Source organism: Coturnix japonica, chromosome 9, assembly GCF_054131305.1.
Source record: "Coturnix japonica strain WE chromosome 9, WE-NBRP24, whole genome shotgun sequence".
Lineage (NCBI taxonomy): Eukaryota > Metazoa > Chordata > Aves > Galliformes > Phasianidae > Coturnix > Coturnix japonica.
Window position 1 is genome coordinate 7,236,071 of NC_140671.1, and position 14,519 is coordinate 7,250,589.

The 14,519-nt window shown below is 41.7% G+C and overlaps 1 protein-coding gene across 2 annotated transcripts; it reads left to right on the plus strand.

Annotated features, from left to right (window-relative positions):
- Nucleotides 1-1,354: 1,354 nt before the first annotated feature.
- LOC107321095 (solute carrier family 2, facilitated glucose transporter member 11-like) lies at nt 1,355-8,806 on the plus strand. 2 transcript variants are annotated; one of them, XM_015877669.3, is made up of 12 exons: nt 1,355-1,459; nt 1,968-2,066; nt 2,586-2,746; nt 4,018-4,142; nt 4,404-4,533; nt 4,785-4,933; nt 5,486-5,673; nt 6,399-6,509; nt 7,070-7,171; nt 7,335-7,410; nt 8,062-8,189; nt 8,515-8,806. In XM_015877669.3, the coding sequence occupies exons 1-12, from the start codon at nt 1,436-1,438 to the stop codon at nt 8,719-8,721; spliced, it is 1,500 nt and encodes a 499-aa protein (XP_015733155.2). In that variant the 5' UTR covers nt 1,355-1,435; the 3' UTR covers nt 8,722-8,806. The 2 variants fall into 2 exon arrangements, with proteins under 2 accessions (XP_015733155.2, XP_085365624.1); XM_085509498.1 differs by lacking the exons at nt 1,355-1,459; nt 1,968-2,066; nt 2,586-2,746 and adding an exon at nt 3,262-3,373.
- Nucleotides 8,807-14,519: the final 5,713 nt, after the last annotated feature.

Below are 14,519 nucleotides of genomic sequence, written 5' to 3' on the forward strand. Positions count from 1 at the left end.
AGTATCTTGGTGATACCTCAGAGGTACCTGAAGATGTGGAAGTCCAGCTCAGAGAGCCAGGGGTGCCAAAGAGATGAACCACTCAGAAGTTTCAGGAGCGCCCCATGTACACAGAGACATCAGCTGATGTGTAGGGATTTTCTCAAATACTGACTCTGAGGCAGATACAAAAACTTTCAAACTAGATCAGAGAAGTGCTGCTACATAGACACTAAAAACCAACCTGGGATGGTTAGACCTTATTTGAGAAGGTTTAGGACAGCTTTGCATATGTGTGTCTTGCATAATTGTAACACTGCATTTTCCCCCAGCACCACCTAAGCAAGGCAGATACTAGCAGCTAGCTCAGCATTTCTTTCCTTTGGCAGATGGACAGTTTGTCATTCCAAATTTGCATGGCTTTCCAGAAAGATAGATTCCTAGCATCAAAGAGATGATCTCACTTGTGTTCTAACAACACTTTCGCTGCTGGAGACCTAATCAGAAAGAAAGAGAAAGAGAAATAGAGGAGAAGATGGGAGGGAAAAGAAGGGAAGGGGAGAAGAGGGGAGAGAAAGCAAAAAAGCCCCACCATGCACTCTTAACTTACATCAAAAACAGACAATTTCATTATGAGAGCAACATAAAGCTGAGGAAAATGGCCAGGTGGCACTGCATCTCAGATGTCAGCTGGAGAATTTGTGAATGTTCTTTGCAGGTGATATATTTTCTAGTATGGCTATTTGCATACAATAATTTCTGTCTGATTTCTTCATCTTCTGTAACTGAAGTGTAAAATGTAAATGTTATCTAAGCCATTTACCAGCTTAACACATATAAAACCATTCTAGCCATGAAATAAATGAAGTTAAAGGCTGAAAACATTCTCTGTGATGTAAGAGACAACATTCCATCTCTGGACGTCACTAGACTGATGCTGAATCTTCCTTTCCCAACAAAGAAAAATCCACTTCTATCTATTCAGCTGCTCGAGCCCAATGTGTCCCTGTAGAATTGTTAGGCTCTTTCCAAAAGTCCTGCCAATTACTATCCAAGCGCCATCTAAAATTCCCAACAGATAACACTGCCTCTGTGTTTCTTAATTTCTACTGACAACTAAGCAATTTATGGCTATTGGAATTCTTTATAAAATCAATGTCTCTGTTTCCTATTGCCTGAGTACAAAAGAGTTCATAATGTATACAGGCTCCTTGCAAGGGAGACCGTCTTGGTTACTTGAGCTAGACATAACCATTGGTTGAAATATTTAATCCAACAATTCTGAACTTTGTACAACAGCTGAAATAAGTGTAATTAACTCAAAAACCTTCTAACTAAACTTTAACTTCAGTAACGTGGGACTAGTTCACTGACGCTGCTATTGTGTAATGTGAGCTTTCAGTTCCTTTGGCAGGTGCCAGTCAGTAAGCAACAGCAATCAGCTCTTTCATCGGAGATGGCCACCTTTTTCTCTGACCTGGTGAGTAAATGTCACTTTTTCTCATGTCCCTGACATTTAAAGGGCAAGGTTAATGTCATCCAGATTTCTTAAAGATTATAAGCTCTTTTAGGACTGTGACCATCCTTCACTTCTGCATTTAAACATCACCAAGAGGGCTTGGAGCATGGAAAGGTCTTTTTCATACAAGAAGACAAAATAAAAACTAACATCCATCCAAAGCCATGCTGTGATTCTGTGATTACTTTCTGTCTCGAAAAGAACACAGAGCACAGTGCCTTCTGTACAGATCTGTAGTATCACATCCCCCAGATATGTTTGGGTAGTTTCGTGTTAGGGAGAGTTTTGTGTTAGTGCAATTACAAAGGCTATTCCAAATTATCATCTTCTCTTTTTAGTCCATGCCTTTCTGAAGGAGGCAAATGTTAAAAGTATCATTCCTTTATTAAACTTAAGGACAGCAACAAGGTCAGAAACAAAAGCAGTACATTAATGTGAAGCTGACGGAGAACTTTTTTTCACTTCACAGGTTCAGTTCCAGGGGCTATTCCAAATGGTCCTAGTGCTGGGAATTGGTGGTAGTTTCCCATATGGATTCCATATTTCTGTCATTAACTCCCCCTCTGTGGTAAGTAGCCATTTCCCTGGCTGTTTTAAGATGTGGGGGTCTTACTTTCCAGTTCATCAATCCAGTTTCCAGTTCATCAATCTGCCATGCATATAATCTCCTCTCCTTTATGCTATTTACAGGCAAAACATGGCCAAATACACAGATGTCAAAGTCACAGTATTACACTTCCAGCACCATTACTGTCTTCCATGTGTATAAAACATGCTTCTCATAGCTAGAACCTATAAGTGAGAGAGCCGTCTTGCATTAACCTGTCTGAATTTGATTTGTAATTTTACTTCTCCTTTCTTTTTCTCCTGATGTAATTGTAAAAGATCAGCCACTGACACTAATTTGAATATTTTGAATCTGATCCCAACTAACCTATTTTACTCAGGAAGTTAATCTCAAAAGAAATCTGGTATTCAGTTAATCTCAAAAAAAAATCTAGTCTGAGCTATAACTGAAGTACAGCAACCAAATAAAACAAAGGAATCTGAAATGCATTATCCAATCAAAAATCATTTTCCTTTTCAGCACATCAGGAAGTTTATAAATGAAACCTGGATAGAGCGACATGGCTCTCCCCTCCATCCAGAGACAATCATGCTGCTGTGGTCCTTCATTGTGTCTGTCTTTGGGATCGGAGGCTTCCTGGGGAGCCTCTGCTGTGGCTACCTGACTACCAGATACAGGAAGTAAGTGCTTCTAGTCCAAGTACGGCAAGCACAGGGAAATATCAAAGTGAATGAATAACCCTTTTCTTCTTGGTCAAAGCAGCCTGATTGCAGACTAAACTGACTGTGTACAAAAAGCAATGGAGTCTTTTGCTGTAAGGTGCTGTGTGCAGCATCTCTAAACACCTGGAAAACAATGTGCCTAAGACATTTTTACATGACAAAGAGCCAGATTTCTACTTACGTACAGTTGTTCTGGGGTGAGGACATTACATCAAATATTGATATCTAAACTAATGAACCTGTGGACAGAACTGGAAAATTTCCCTGAAACTACACTGTAAAAGATGAGGACAGCACCAAAACAAATTCTCTGAGAGGAATCTCCATTCTTGGCAATATGTTTTGCTAGAAATCATTCCAAAATTATTTTTCTCTCTGGAAGGAGAAAAGATTCCTCACCAGTCTGGTCTTTTCCCAGTGTCTGTGTATAACACCACTGATTTCATTTGCAGAGAAATTGGCAAACTTATCTGCTTGGTGTGATCCATTTAAAGATCTGCTCCACAATCCACTGGTCCAGAGGCCCCTCATGTGGGTCTTAACAAACCAGCTTAGCCTGCCTGCCAGTCTGTTCTTTCCTGTCAGGTAAGTGCCCCCAAGAAATTTCTTGTGGGTCACTGCCTAATCCCACACCCAGAGGTCTCCCATGACTGGAAACAAAAATGAGTTCTCCCATAGATTATTCAGTGTGTGATATCATGTATTACAGTCTTTTAAACAGAAGATCTCTGGGAGTTCTTAATGCATGCAAGTGGATTCTAGTCTAGCAAGCACCACAGCAAAACCAATTGCTGTGATGACTTTGACTTGATCCTGAGACATGTTGACTGGGAGCACATCAGCCCATGATTCACACAGTGCTTTTTGAAGCACGAAGCACTCCTCTGAGAAATGCTTTTTGCCATCTCCCAATACCTCAGGTCACATCCATCTGGCCAAGAGTGTCCTTAATATGATCCATACTAAACCAAGAGCCATAGGCAGATTACTTCTGGGGAAAAAAAATGTAACATTTTATGAGGAGTTCCTGAGATAAACATTAATGAATTCAAACATAAAGGACTGTGAAATTTCAAAGCACCACTTAGACTATCCAAAGTCAAAATTCTTTCAGACATTTCTTTAAACAACAGGAATGGTTCCACCATGCTTTCTATCAGAGAAAACATTCAAAAGAGATTCTCACTTCACACTAAATTCTCATGGCTTGGTATTGTTCTTTGTTTCAGAAAAAAGTGCCAGATTATCACCAACCTGATCATGCTGGTGTCTGCACTTTTAATGGCCTTCAGTAAAACAGCCAAATCCTTTGAGATGATTCTGGCTGGACGCTTTCTTTATGGTGTTGGTACAGGTATGTGCCCATGATGTTGTGCAGAGCAAGCACCCCTGCTGTCCCAGGATCTTCTATTCAGGTATTGCCACTCTTGAGTAATGATTTTAAAGAACCAAGTAAACGTACTAGGCCCTTCATAAAAATTAAAGCCACCATCCCTTTGCAAGAAATTTGAATCCAAATATCAGAGTAAATGGAAACAGAGGAAGACAGGATGGGGCCAGAAATTTCAGCTTTTTGCAGTGTTTTAACAGCCACTTTTCCTGTTTTATCTTAAAGGGTTTTCTCTCAATATACATCCTCAGTATGTAGGAGAGATTTCACCCAAGAAGCTGCGTGGATTTACAAACTCCACAGTTGCTGTTTTTCTGACACTGGGAAAACTCACAGGACAGGTTGTTGGACTACGGTAAATACTGTTTTTCTATTGTGTTGCACTAAAAGCAATAGAAATCTTTCTATATACTTACCATCTCATCTACTCAATGACTGAGAAACTCCTTAATCTTCCCTAACACAAGGCTTATCTTTTGCCAGAAAAAAAAAAAAAACAAAAAAAAACCTTTTGATTAAATTGCTCCACTTACCTCTGAATGGAAATTGAGCAATCCTCACCACTCAGGAGAACATTCCTAATGTTGTTTCACATGCACTTTCCAGGGAGATTTTAGGAAGTGAAGCTCTGTGGCCATGGTTGTTAGCATCTAGTGGACTGACAGCGTTGGTTCAACTGATTACTCTTCCATTTTTCCCTGATTCACCATCCTACCTCCTGATCCAGAAGGGTAATGAGGAAGCCTTCAGGAAAGGTAGAGTGTCTAATTTGCCACCTAATTCACGTGATTCTGTAGAATGGCAGCTTCAGTAGAAGATAAGAAAGCAGCACAGAGCTGTTCAGCACAATAGTGCGTACCATGGAGCAATAGGAGAGGTAGTTCTAACTAAGGCAGTTGAGATTCCTAAAGCAAAACATCTGCCAGAGAGTTCACTTAGGCTAATTTAGTCAGTTCAGAAAAGAAAGATGGATGCATAACAGCATGTTTAATGTGTCCCATTTGGGCAGTAACTATTTCTTTAAAGGGTTTGGGCAGACCAGCACTTATTAAATAAAACGTACATAGATGTTTACTTCGTGTACAGCTAAGTCAACTCAACTTTAGAAAGATACACTATACTGACAACAGAGGAACAGTATTCTTCTATCTGCCTGTTGACTCAGGATCAACTAGATGACAGAAGCAGACAACAAACCAGACACCGAGCACCTACATCAGTGGATAGACTTAATAAGGATTTAATGTAATCATTTATGATGGAGATATTCCGGTAGAATAATGCACTCCCCTCTGTCTCCCCAACAGCCATTAGGAAGCTCTGGGGGGAAGGAGACCATCAAGCAGAAATTGATGACATTATGAAGGAGAAGGTTGCAATGACGAGCACCAAAACTTTGCGTGTCCTTGAATTAATAAAAGATCCATCTATGCGCTGGCAGCTTTACATTTTGATGACTGTCATGACCACCTTGCAGCTCTGTGGAATCAATGCAGTTGAGTGCTCTCTTTATCCTCAGAACAATAAACAACTTTAGGCAGCATTACAAAACCCTCCAAGTTACTATTTCTTACACCAGCTTAGACTAAGAAACTCTCAAAATAATTTCCATTGGAAGAGACCTTTGGAAGTCATCTGGTCCATATCCTACTGATCACACTAAAGCTACCTTCAAAGTTAGATCAAGCTGTTCAGGGTTTGGGCCAGCTGACATTTGGTGGCCTGGAGATTCAATGACTTCTCTGGGTCCCTGCAGTGCTTAACCATTCTCTCTGTATTATGTGCAGTTAGAATCATCCCTTGCTGACACTTGTGTCCATTGCCTCTCATTCTTTCACTGTGTACCTCTTAGAAAAGTCTGGCTCCATCTTTCCTACTCTCACCTGCAATCAGGTCCCACCGTCTCTTCTCCAGTGTGAAGACCTCAGTCTCTCTTTATCCCTCAAGCCCTTCAATGGTACTCAGACCCGATCCAGTTTTTCAGTGTTTTTCTTGCAGTGAGGACCCCAAAATTTGACACAGTACTCCTGACTTTGGTACCATGCAGGGAGGAATGACCAAGTCCCTCAAGCTGTTGGCTATGCTTTTACTAACACAGAACTATACAGTTATCATTTACTTCCATACTAATATTCCAACTTCACTAAGAGATCAAAAGCGACGTGCATCACAATTGCTAAACTTTTCTTCACAGGTGCATTTCCTCTCTGCATTTTTCAGATCTACTTCTATTGTTTTGAAGTATTCCATACAGCCAAGTTTGAAGAATATCTTATCCCGTACGTGTCGCTGGGAGTTGGGCTGTGTGAATGCCTATCTTCTATATTGTGTGTAAGTAAGTCTTTGGAGACTGGAGTTTGAAGGAAAAATGTAATGCAGTCAACTGTGCTTTTCCTTTCTTCTAAGCGGGCTCAGGGTAGATTTGCATAACCTAAGACACATCTTCCTGTTCCTATAAAACCACATGAAGGATGAAAGGCAGCTCTTTTCCATTATATCTTTAGAATCTTTTTTGTTCTGTAAAAATGTTTTCTCATTCTGTTGGAATGACTAAACAGTAAATGAGAAGGTATGAGCAGAACACAAGGGTCAGAGGCACAGCTCCAAAGGAACAGGCGTCTGTATTAGCTGCATCTGATGGCTGGGATTAGATGAGTGTACACATGCATATACAATTTGATATATACAAACACGAAATAAAGAAAACTATCTAAAAACAGTCTAGGAGAAACTAATAAATAACAGTTTCAAAGCTGATAAATTCATCTGGAGTTAAGAGTCTCTCAGATCACTGAATATTATGCAGATAAGGCTGATGAGAAAGACACATGTATAGGGCAGGAGTTTTTCATTTGAGAACTGAGATTTATGACACATTTTCTGCCTTTCAGAGCACCCTTATAGAACGATTTGGGAGGAAGGTGCTGCTCTGGGGAGGATATACACTAATGTGTTCTGTGCTAGCACTCCTTACCACCACCCTGTCACTGCAGGTAAAGATCTAGTAGTCTTCTGGTTACTTGCACAGCATCAACCCACATTTCTGGTCCTGCCTGAATTTGAATAAGTGCAAAAACTGGAGTCAGTGGAAGTAGAAGAGTTCTGCCATTCTTGCATGTATCTAACAGTTTGATATCCCTGGTTTCTCACTTTCAGCACCAGTTCTTCTGGCTGCATTACTTCAGTGTTATCTTGATCTTCCTATTCGTTGTCTTCTATGGAATTGGGCCATGTGAGTAAGAGAGAAAATTTTGCATCACATTGGTTGGCAACACGACTGGCAAGGAAAGAACAGACTAATCCCATGATAAAATCTGGGAAGTAGGAGAAAAGGGTAGATTGGTACAAGTGGGAGAAAGAAAAAGGTTACAAACACCTCAAATCCTTTTACCAATCCCCATACCCTAATAATTTAAAACAGACTATCACTTTCTTCAGAGGGTTTAAGAATGAAACTTCAGAACACTTTAAAAAATACTCAGCCAAAAATAGGATTCTAGGCATTGCCGGGTGAAAGGTAGCAAACAACCCTTCATTACTCAATGAGTTCAGCTCTATAGCCATCAACATACTTCATGCAGAAATTACTACAGGAGCCATAAGAGCCACTACCAGTAGCTACCAATGCAATATGGAACTGAATAGATGCCCTGACATCAGCAAAAGGATTCCAGCATGTACGAGAGAAACCAGAAGTCCTACATTAGCATCTGTAGAACCTTTCTGGAATCAAGGCCTTTCAGCCCCACAGCAGAGGTGATCTGCCAGCAGGTCATCTACTCTCCCTGATGTTTCTTAGCATTGCCACTGCAATTCAGCAGGAGCATGGTGCACTGTGAAATGAACAGGTATACCTTGCTTGTGTTCTGCTTTTCTTTTACAGCTGGAGCCACTATAACTATCATGGTTGAAATCTTCAGCCAGTCATTCCGACCATCAGCCTTTCTGATTGTTGGCTGCATCAACTGGATGGGACTGTTTGTACTCGGGATGATTTTTCCATTGATTGTTGTAAGTCATTAACCAGATTCCTCCCTCTAGGCTCATTTACTTCTGAAAGCTGACAGGGAATTAAATTATAGCAATAAATTGCATTGATATGCAAAGCTTAGAGCTCTGTCTGAACATCAAGCCTGCTCAGGAATATCCCAGGCCTCCCAGAGAAGCAGCAGATCAAACGTGGCCAGTGGAAGTTCCTGGTGTGATACTCATTCGGGTTCATGTATTGAACAAAACTTTGAATTTCCGTTAGTAAGACACAGACCCATAAACAAGGGCGAAGAGGTGGAAATGAGGTTCTCATTTTCCTCACAGTGTTTCTCATTTCTGCTTGCAGGATAACCTCGGTCCCTTCTGCTTCCTCTTCTTTTTGGGAATCCTTGCTTTATCAGCAGTTTTCATCTACCTGTATCTCCCTGAGACCAAGGGAAAGTCAATCATGGAGATAAAGGCAGAGTTCAACAAGCTGAATTTTGGCAAAAAGGAAATCTCAGTTACAGAAAATAACTTCCCTAAGGATCAGTTGTTCTGCACCAAGCTCTGAATGTTCAAAGGAGAAATCTGCATCCTTTGGAAAAGACAGAAAACAACGCTGCAATGGAAATAAATAGAACACAAGATCCTCCATGTTTTTTTTCCTGTTTGTTATGGTGGTCATTATGTTAAGGTTTTATTTCTTGCTGATATCTAAACATTCTAACAGGAAGTTTTGTCACTTAGGAAGGATTAAGCAGACCGAATGTTCATCAGTCACCAAAGAGAGATAAAATAGGCATCAATAATAATATAAAATAATTGACTTGCAGGCTGATAGGGGAAAAACTAGATACATGGTTTGGGGCAATTCAACAAAATGTAGGTTCAAATCTTAGCAAAGGAATATAGGAGAAAACATTCCAGCTATCTAAATAGAAAAAAATATTGAAGGTGAAATTGTTCTATAATACATTCCTTCTGGAGACAGAATGGGAATCTCAGTGGAGAACATCTTAGTAACTCCAGGCAGGAAGAAGGGCTGGCTAAACTGTTACTGTTGTATGTAAAAGAGGTTCAATGGTTCCTATAAAACACTCTGTAGCATCTAAGAATCTGGTTTCCAGACAAGCACATCAGCTTCTGGGAATGACATCAGACGATTTCAGAAAAGAGTTTGTTTTGGAAATGTTCCCCTTGTTACATAAGCAAGCTGCAAATGCCTAGAGATTATTGTACCCAGTAGAAAAAAACAGGTTGTGAAGTTCATTACAAATATAGTCTAAGTTTTTCCAGGTGACCACTAACAGCTGTAGTACGCTTCTGCTGCTTCCAGTAGGGTTCTGCATTGGGTTTGCGTTGTGGTTGTCAGCTCAAAGACAGCATCGTATCAGTGTTCTTGTATCACTTCCAGCAAAACACAGAGCTCAAAAGCAGTAGAGAAGCTTCCACATATCTTGTTAGCTTGGGCTCCACACTGACAGCTACTGACTAACGCCATACAGAACCTGGCTGGAGAGTCCTAAGTGATGTTTCTGCAGCTGGACATTGTGAAGCACAACTCTGATTGTTTTGCAGCTCAAACATGTCCAATTTGAACATGGACTTGCGCTGGGAAAAGCTTTTAGCCTCCTACATGATGGTACTATGGGGATGTTGCCCCTCGTTAGTGCCTGTGAAGCTCTTTGAGCATCCATGTGAGGGGAGGAAGGCTTCTCCAGGTGCCACCTTCTCCTGCATTGTGGAGGTTCTAACTGACAGACATTTCAGTAATGGCCAGTGGTGGGATGGTTAATGGTACTGAGCTTTCACTGGCCAGTGAGAAACTGAATGCTTTGTGGTTACATATTCAAAAAAGCCAATTATGTAGCTGGATGTCCTCATCAAATTGACTTGTCTGCCAGCAGACCTGAAGAAGGATTGTACTGAGTCTCTTCTGAGCAGATTGTTTGACACCCAATAAAGCATTTCTCATTCTCTGAGGCCACTAACAGAACTCAGAGTAGTCAGCCTATATCATTAAACATGCAGGAAATCAATCTGCCATATTTGACTGAAGTTAGCTATCTCAGAAGAGTCAGAAGAATGCTTTAGGCTTGTATAAGACTTATTTCCACAGAAAAGAAATTAAACCATAAATGGAGTGAGGGTTTTTTTCCTCAACACATGCAGAAAAATAAAGACTACTCCTGTGAAGTGGATGTGTTTTTATAAATCATCAGTCCAGCAAACAAGTACTTGCTGTCTTGGGAGGGTGACCGTCAGCTGGCAGTTCTTGCATAACAGCCCCTGGATATAAAGCTAGAGGCCAGGGCTGGGATGCAGCTGGAGTAGGTCTGTGCAGCAGTGTGGAAGGGACATGTAATGGGACTCAGAAATATACAGGGAACAACAAAGACTCTTTTTTGGAAGGGATGCCAGCTCCTTCGTGACAACAGAGACAGTAGGAAAGGGAGAGAGTCTCAAAGTTATGGCAGAGAGAAGGAAAGGATTAGGGTGAGCTGGAATGCAGAGCTTTCCTCTCACAGGAAATGGTGCCATTCGAAAAAACCCTGATTTTATTTTTAAACAAATGGACTTTTGGTTTACTTTTACTAGGAAAAAACCAACCAAACAAAACATTTTCAAACTGCTCTAAGGAGAAAACAACGGAGATTAATCTTTCAGTTTTATTTATTTTCTAACAATGACCTGTTTCTGAGATAGATGTTTAAAGGCACGTGCTTACAGACATTTGGCACTCAGCTCCCTGAGACATGAGGAGTCTGGCTGGGGAGAGCTGGGCTGAGAAAGTGGGATCTCAGTGGGATCTTCTTCATTCTGCTGTGGTCTGATGTTCCTTGCACCCAAACAAGCTGTAAATGACAGCCAAGACTAATTACCCAGACAGCCCCTGGTACTCAGGAAGCTTGTTTTAGTAAGAGGGTAAATTGCTGCTGAGTTCCAGCGATGCGCTGCTAATAAACGTGGGTAATAACAGAAGCCAGATGGATGCCAAAGGAACTGATCCCTGGATTCCCCACTGCATGGACCTGACACTATGTATTAGCAGCAGGGTGCAGGCTGCTTGTTAATGTTAACATGGATACTTTCTTCCAGTTTTCCCGCTATCAAGAACAAAAGTAGGATTGAGCTGTATTTTGTTTAATGAGGGGAATGTTGATCTAGACCTCATCTGTGTCAGATCACATTTACTTCAGCAGGAAATTCTGCAGCAGGAGCCAGTGAGGTACAAAATCTCTCTGGAATGCAGGACTGGAGCAATGTGATAGCCAGCCCACAGTGGCATTTACTCTTCCCACACAGGCAGGGAGAGCCTGCAGGCTTGGAGGGGTTCTGGGTGTACTGCAGGTCACCAGGCCCCTGGAGTACCCAAATTCCCACCCAAAATATACAGCCAGTAAAGATGACATCACGAAGTTCTTCATCCTACAATGTACTTGGGCAGAGCATCCAGAACCCACATTCCAGTACATCCTTGGGCACAGCAGGGCTGATGGCTGCAATTATCTGCAATGGTCAGGGCTCATTGCAAGATCACCTTGTACCAGACACTGAGCATTTCTACAGAACACTCCTCTGGAGCAAAATCTATGTGTGCCTCCTGCCCTATTTTCAGCAGTGTTTCCTTACATTACAAACTCCCTGGCTTTTTGAGTGTTTTTTATGGGTGTCCTGGGATTCAGGCATGTTTGGGTACAAAAGGGGGATGGATACCTGCTGCCAGCCAGAGGCAGTTGCTCACATCTGAGAGCATGAGGTACATTTTTCTGCCATAGTTATCTCTACCCAACTGGAGCAGTTAGTAGGAACCAAGACCTAAATGGTATGATGTCCTTGTTTGGGTTTTTATCACAGCACTGAATGTCTTGAAAAAGAATTCAAATCTATACACTAAGATACTAACACATGAAAGCTCCAGATGTGCTAAGACTGGAAGGACAAAATCTTCAAGATGAAGATAGAAGACATAGAAGGATCTGGGCTGTAAAATAATAAGAGCAAGAGATAAAGGATTTGCTTTCTTGAAAGTGGTAAAAAGCATCTACAAGTACTTGGGGTTGTTCTTCATTATTTTATGAGCTGCTAGTCCTTTTGGTTAGGAAAAAAGCCTTTCTGCAATAAATGGGAGAATTGTGACAGTGCACCTCTCCAAATGGCACACCATGGGAGTGTGGGTGTACTTCAAACATCTCATCCTTGTGACTTACAGAAAGATCTTTATGAGGTCTAAGAATGCCAAGAAGTACACGCAGGAGAAATTCAAAACCATACATGATAGGCATACAACTATTCTCCTCACAGTTCAGGTACACAAATATCTTTGGGGATTTTCAAAGCTTTTCCAAATGTGGCAAAGGACAATAAGACTTTTTCTTCCAGCAGTACCTAGAAATACAGATCTCCCCTGATCGTGGGATGTCCCTCAGTGGCTCTACAGACCTTTGTACTATATACATTTTTTGCAGCACTGGGAAGACAGGAGAGCAAAGTCTACTCCAAATTGCTTTGTCACCTGCTGAACAAACAGCTGAAAATACCATCTGATGGGTGAGCTCCTACAGCTGTTTGTCTGACATGACTTTCCACAGGTTATTAAACCTATTAATCCCAAACTTGCAATACACTGTTTTCTGTTAACATTCTTGAAGATGTTAAATGCCCTGGACTATAGCCCAGGTCCACCTTAGATGTAACTACCTGCACATGTAGCTGCTTTGCAGAAACAATCATGCTGCAAGTGTGTCACAGAACTCAGAACGGGCAGAGAGAGCAAGTGGAAAAACCCAATGTCCACTGCTCTGCCCTCCCCTTTTCATCCACAGAACAATTTGCAATGACATGAAGATTAGAGCACAGCTCAAAATGAGGGAGATGCACAGTGAGCCATTCCCAGATGTCACAGTGGTGAATTATGAAAGGAAGATTTCCATATAAATATTTATTATTCAAGCCCTAGGTCAGATAATATAATTTGTTTCCAAAGTAAAACAGACTGAATACAGATTTGTTTCCTGAATCTCTTTTAAAAACAATGCTAATATTAAAAAAATCACAAAGCACCTGATTTCTATTTTTTTTTTCTTTTTTTTGGAATTACAACCCCATATCACCCCTATTTTAAGCACTATTGTGAACATCCCGTTTTATCCCTATCACAGCTTTGCTTTGCAGCCAGCAGTTTCTAACTAAAAGCCTCAACATGCAAGAAGGTGATTCTGGGGATAACATACGGAAACTGGTCTGTGAATCAGCGCAGCACAACCAAGGAAGCAAGGTGCTACCTCAAATCTAAATACAAAACGTGGTTCATTCCTGCCTGGCAGAGCTGAACCCTGAGGAAGGCAGGATGGCAGGTATGTATTCTTTAGGCAGATCAGCTCTCAGACAGTGGTTGTGCAGCCCCCAGACACAGCAATCCTCTAGCCAAGAAGGCAGTTCCCGTCTCCTGAAAGCAGCCTGTCACCTTCATAGAGCCACCAGGTCCAAGAATGACACCTCTGTTTTTTCTTGGTTCCTTATCCCCAGTCCAATAACTCTGGTTTTGATTGCAATGAAGTCAGGCATGCACCAGTGCAACCAGAGATTTCCCCAGCCCTGCTCTTTGCAGTTAGTGTCCAGGAAATACTCCAACCTGACCAACATCTTGGAAATGTTCCTGTGCTACATGCCTGCTGAGTTGTTCTCAGAGCATCCAAACACTGAACCTTATGTTCCTGAGGTAACTCTGAGACAAAGTATCATTGAGACCACCCCTGCTTGTTACCAGTCTTGCTTTACACTCTAATAAGGAATGTAAAGGCCTTTTCTTTTGTCTTTCTACGTGTGACTGTAGCACATCATCAGAAAGCTGCTTGATCCATTTGAGCCTGTGCCGCTTCAAACAGCATCCTCCACTCTGTGTTCAGGGCTGTGTGCGCTCACACGTGCCATACGGATGGTGAAGCTTTCTAGCAGATACAGAAAAACTCTGTTAGCAGTTCATGTGTCTGATTCCTGCCTGGAAACTGTCAGCTCAGAGCGGGCTCTGGCCCTGATTCCTCTCTGCCTTCCCGTGAGTCACTCGGAGCAGCTCATGCAGTGCTGGGTGCATTCCGCAGCCTACGTGCGCCGCATCACAGCATCACAGGGCGCACAGCAGGCTGGGCTCACGCTGCCTCTCGGCGCCCAATGGCCTCACACCGTGTCATCTCTTCCTTCGGCTTCATTTATTTATTTCATTTACTTTCCCCGGTAGAAAAATACGGTATGAAGACGGAAACGAGGAGTTCGAGATCACTTTCAGTTTGACTGAAGAACATCACAGAAGAATTATCACGCTCACAAGTCAAGTATTCCCCTCACGCTGTGTTAAAGTTACACACACAG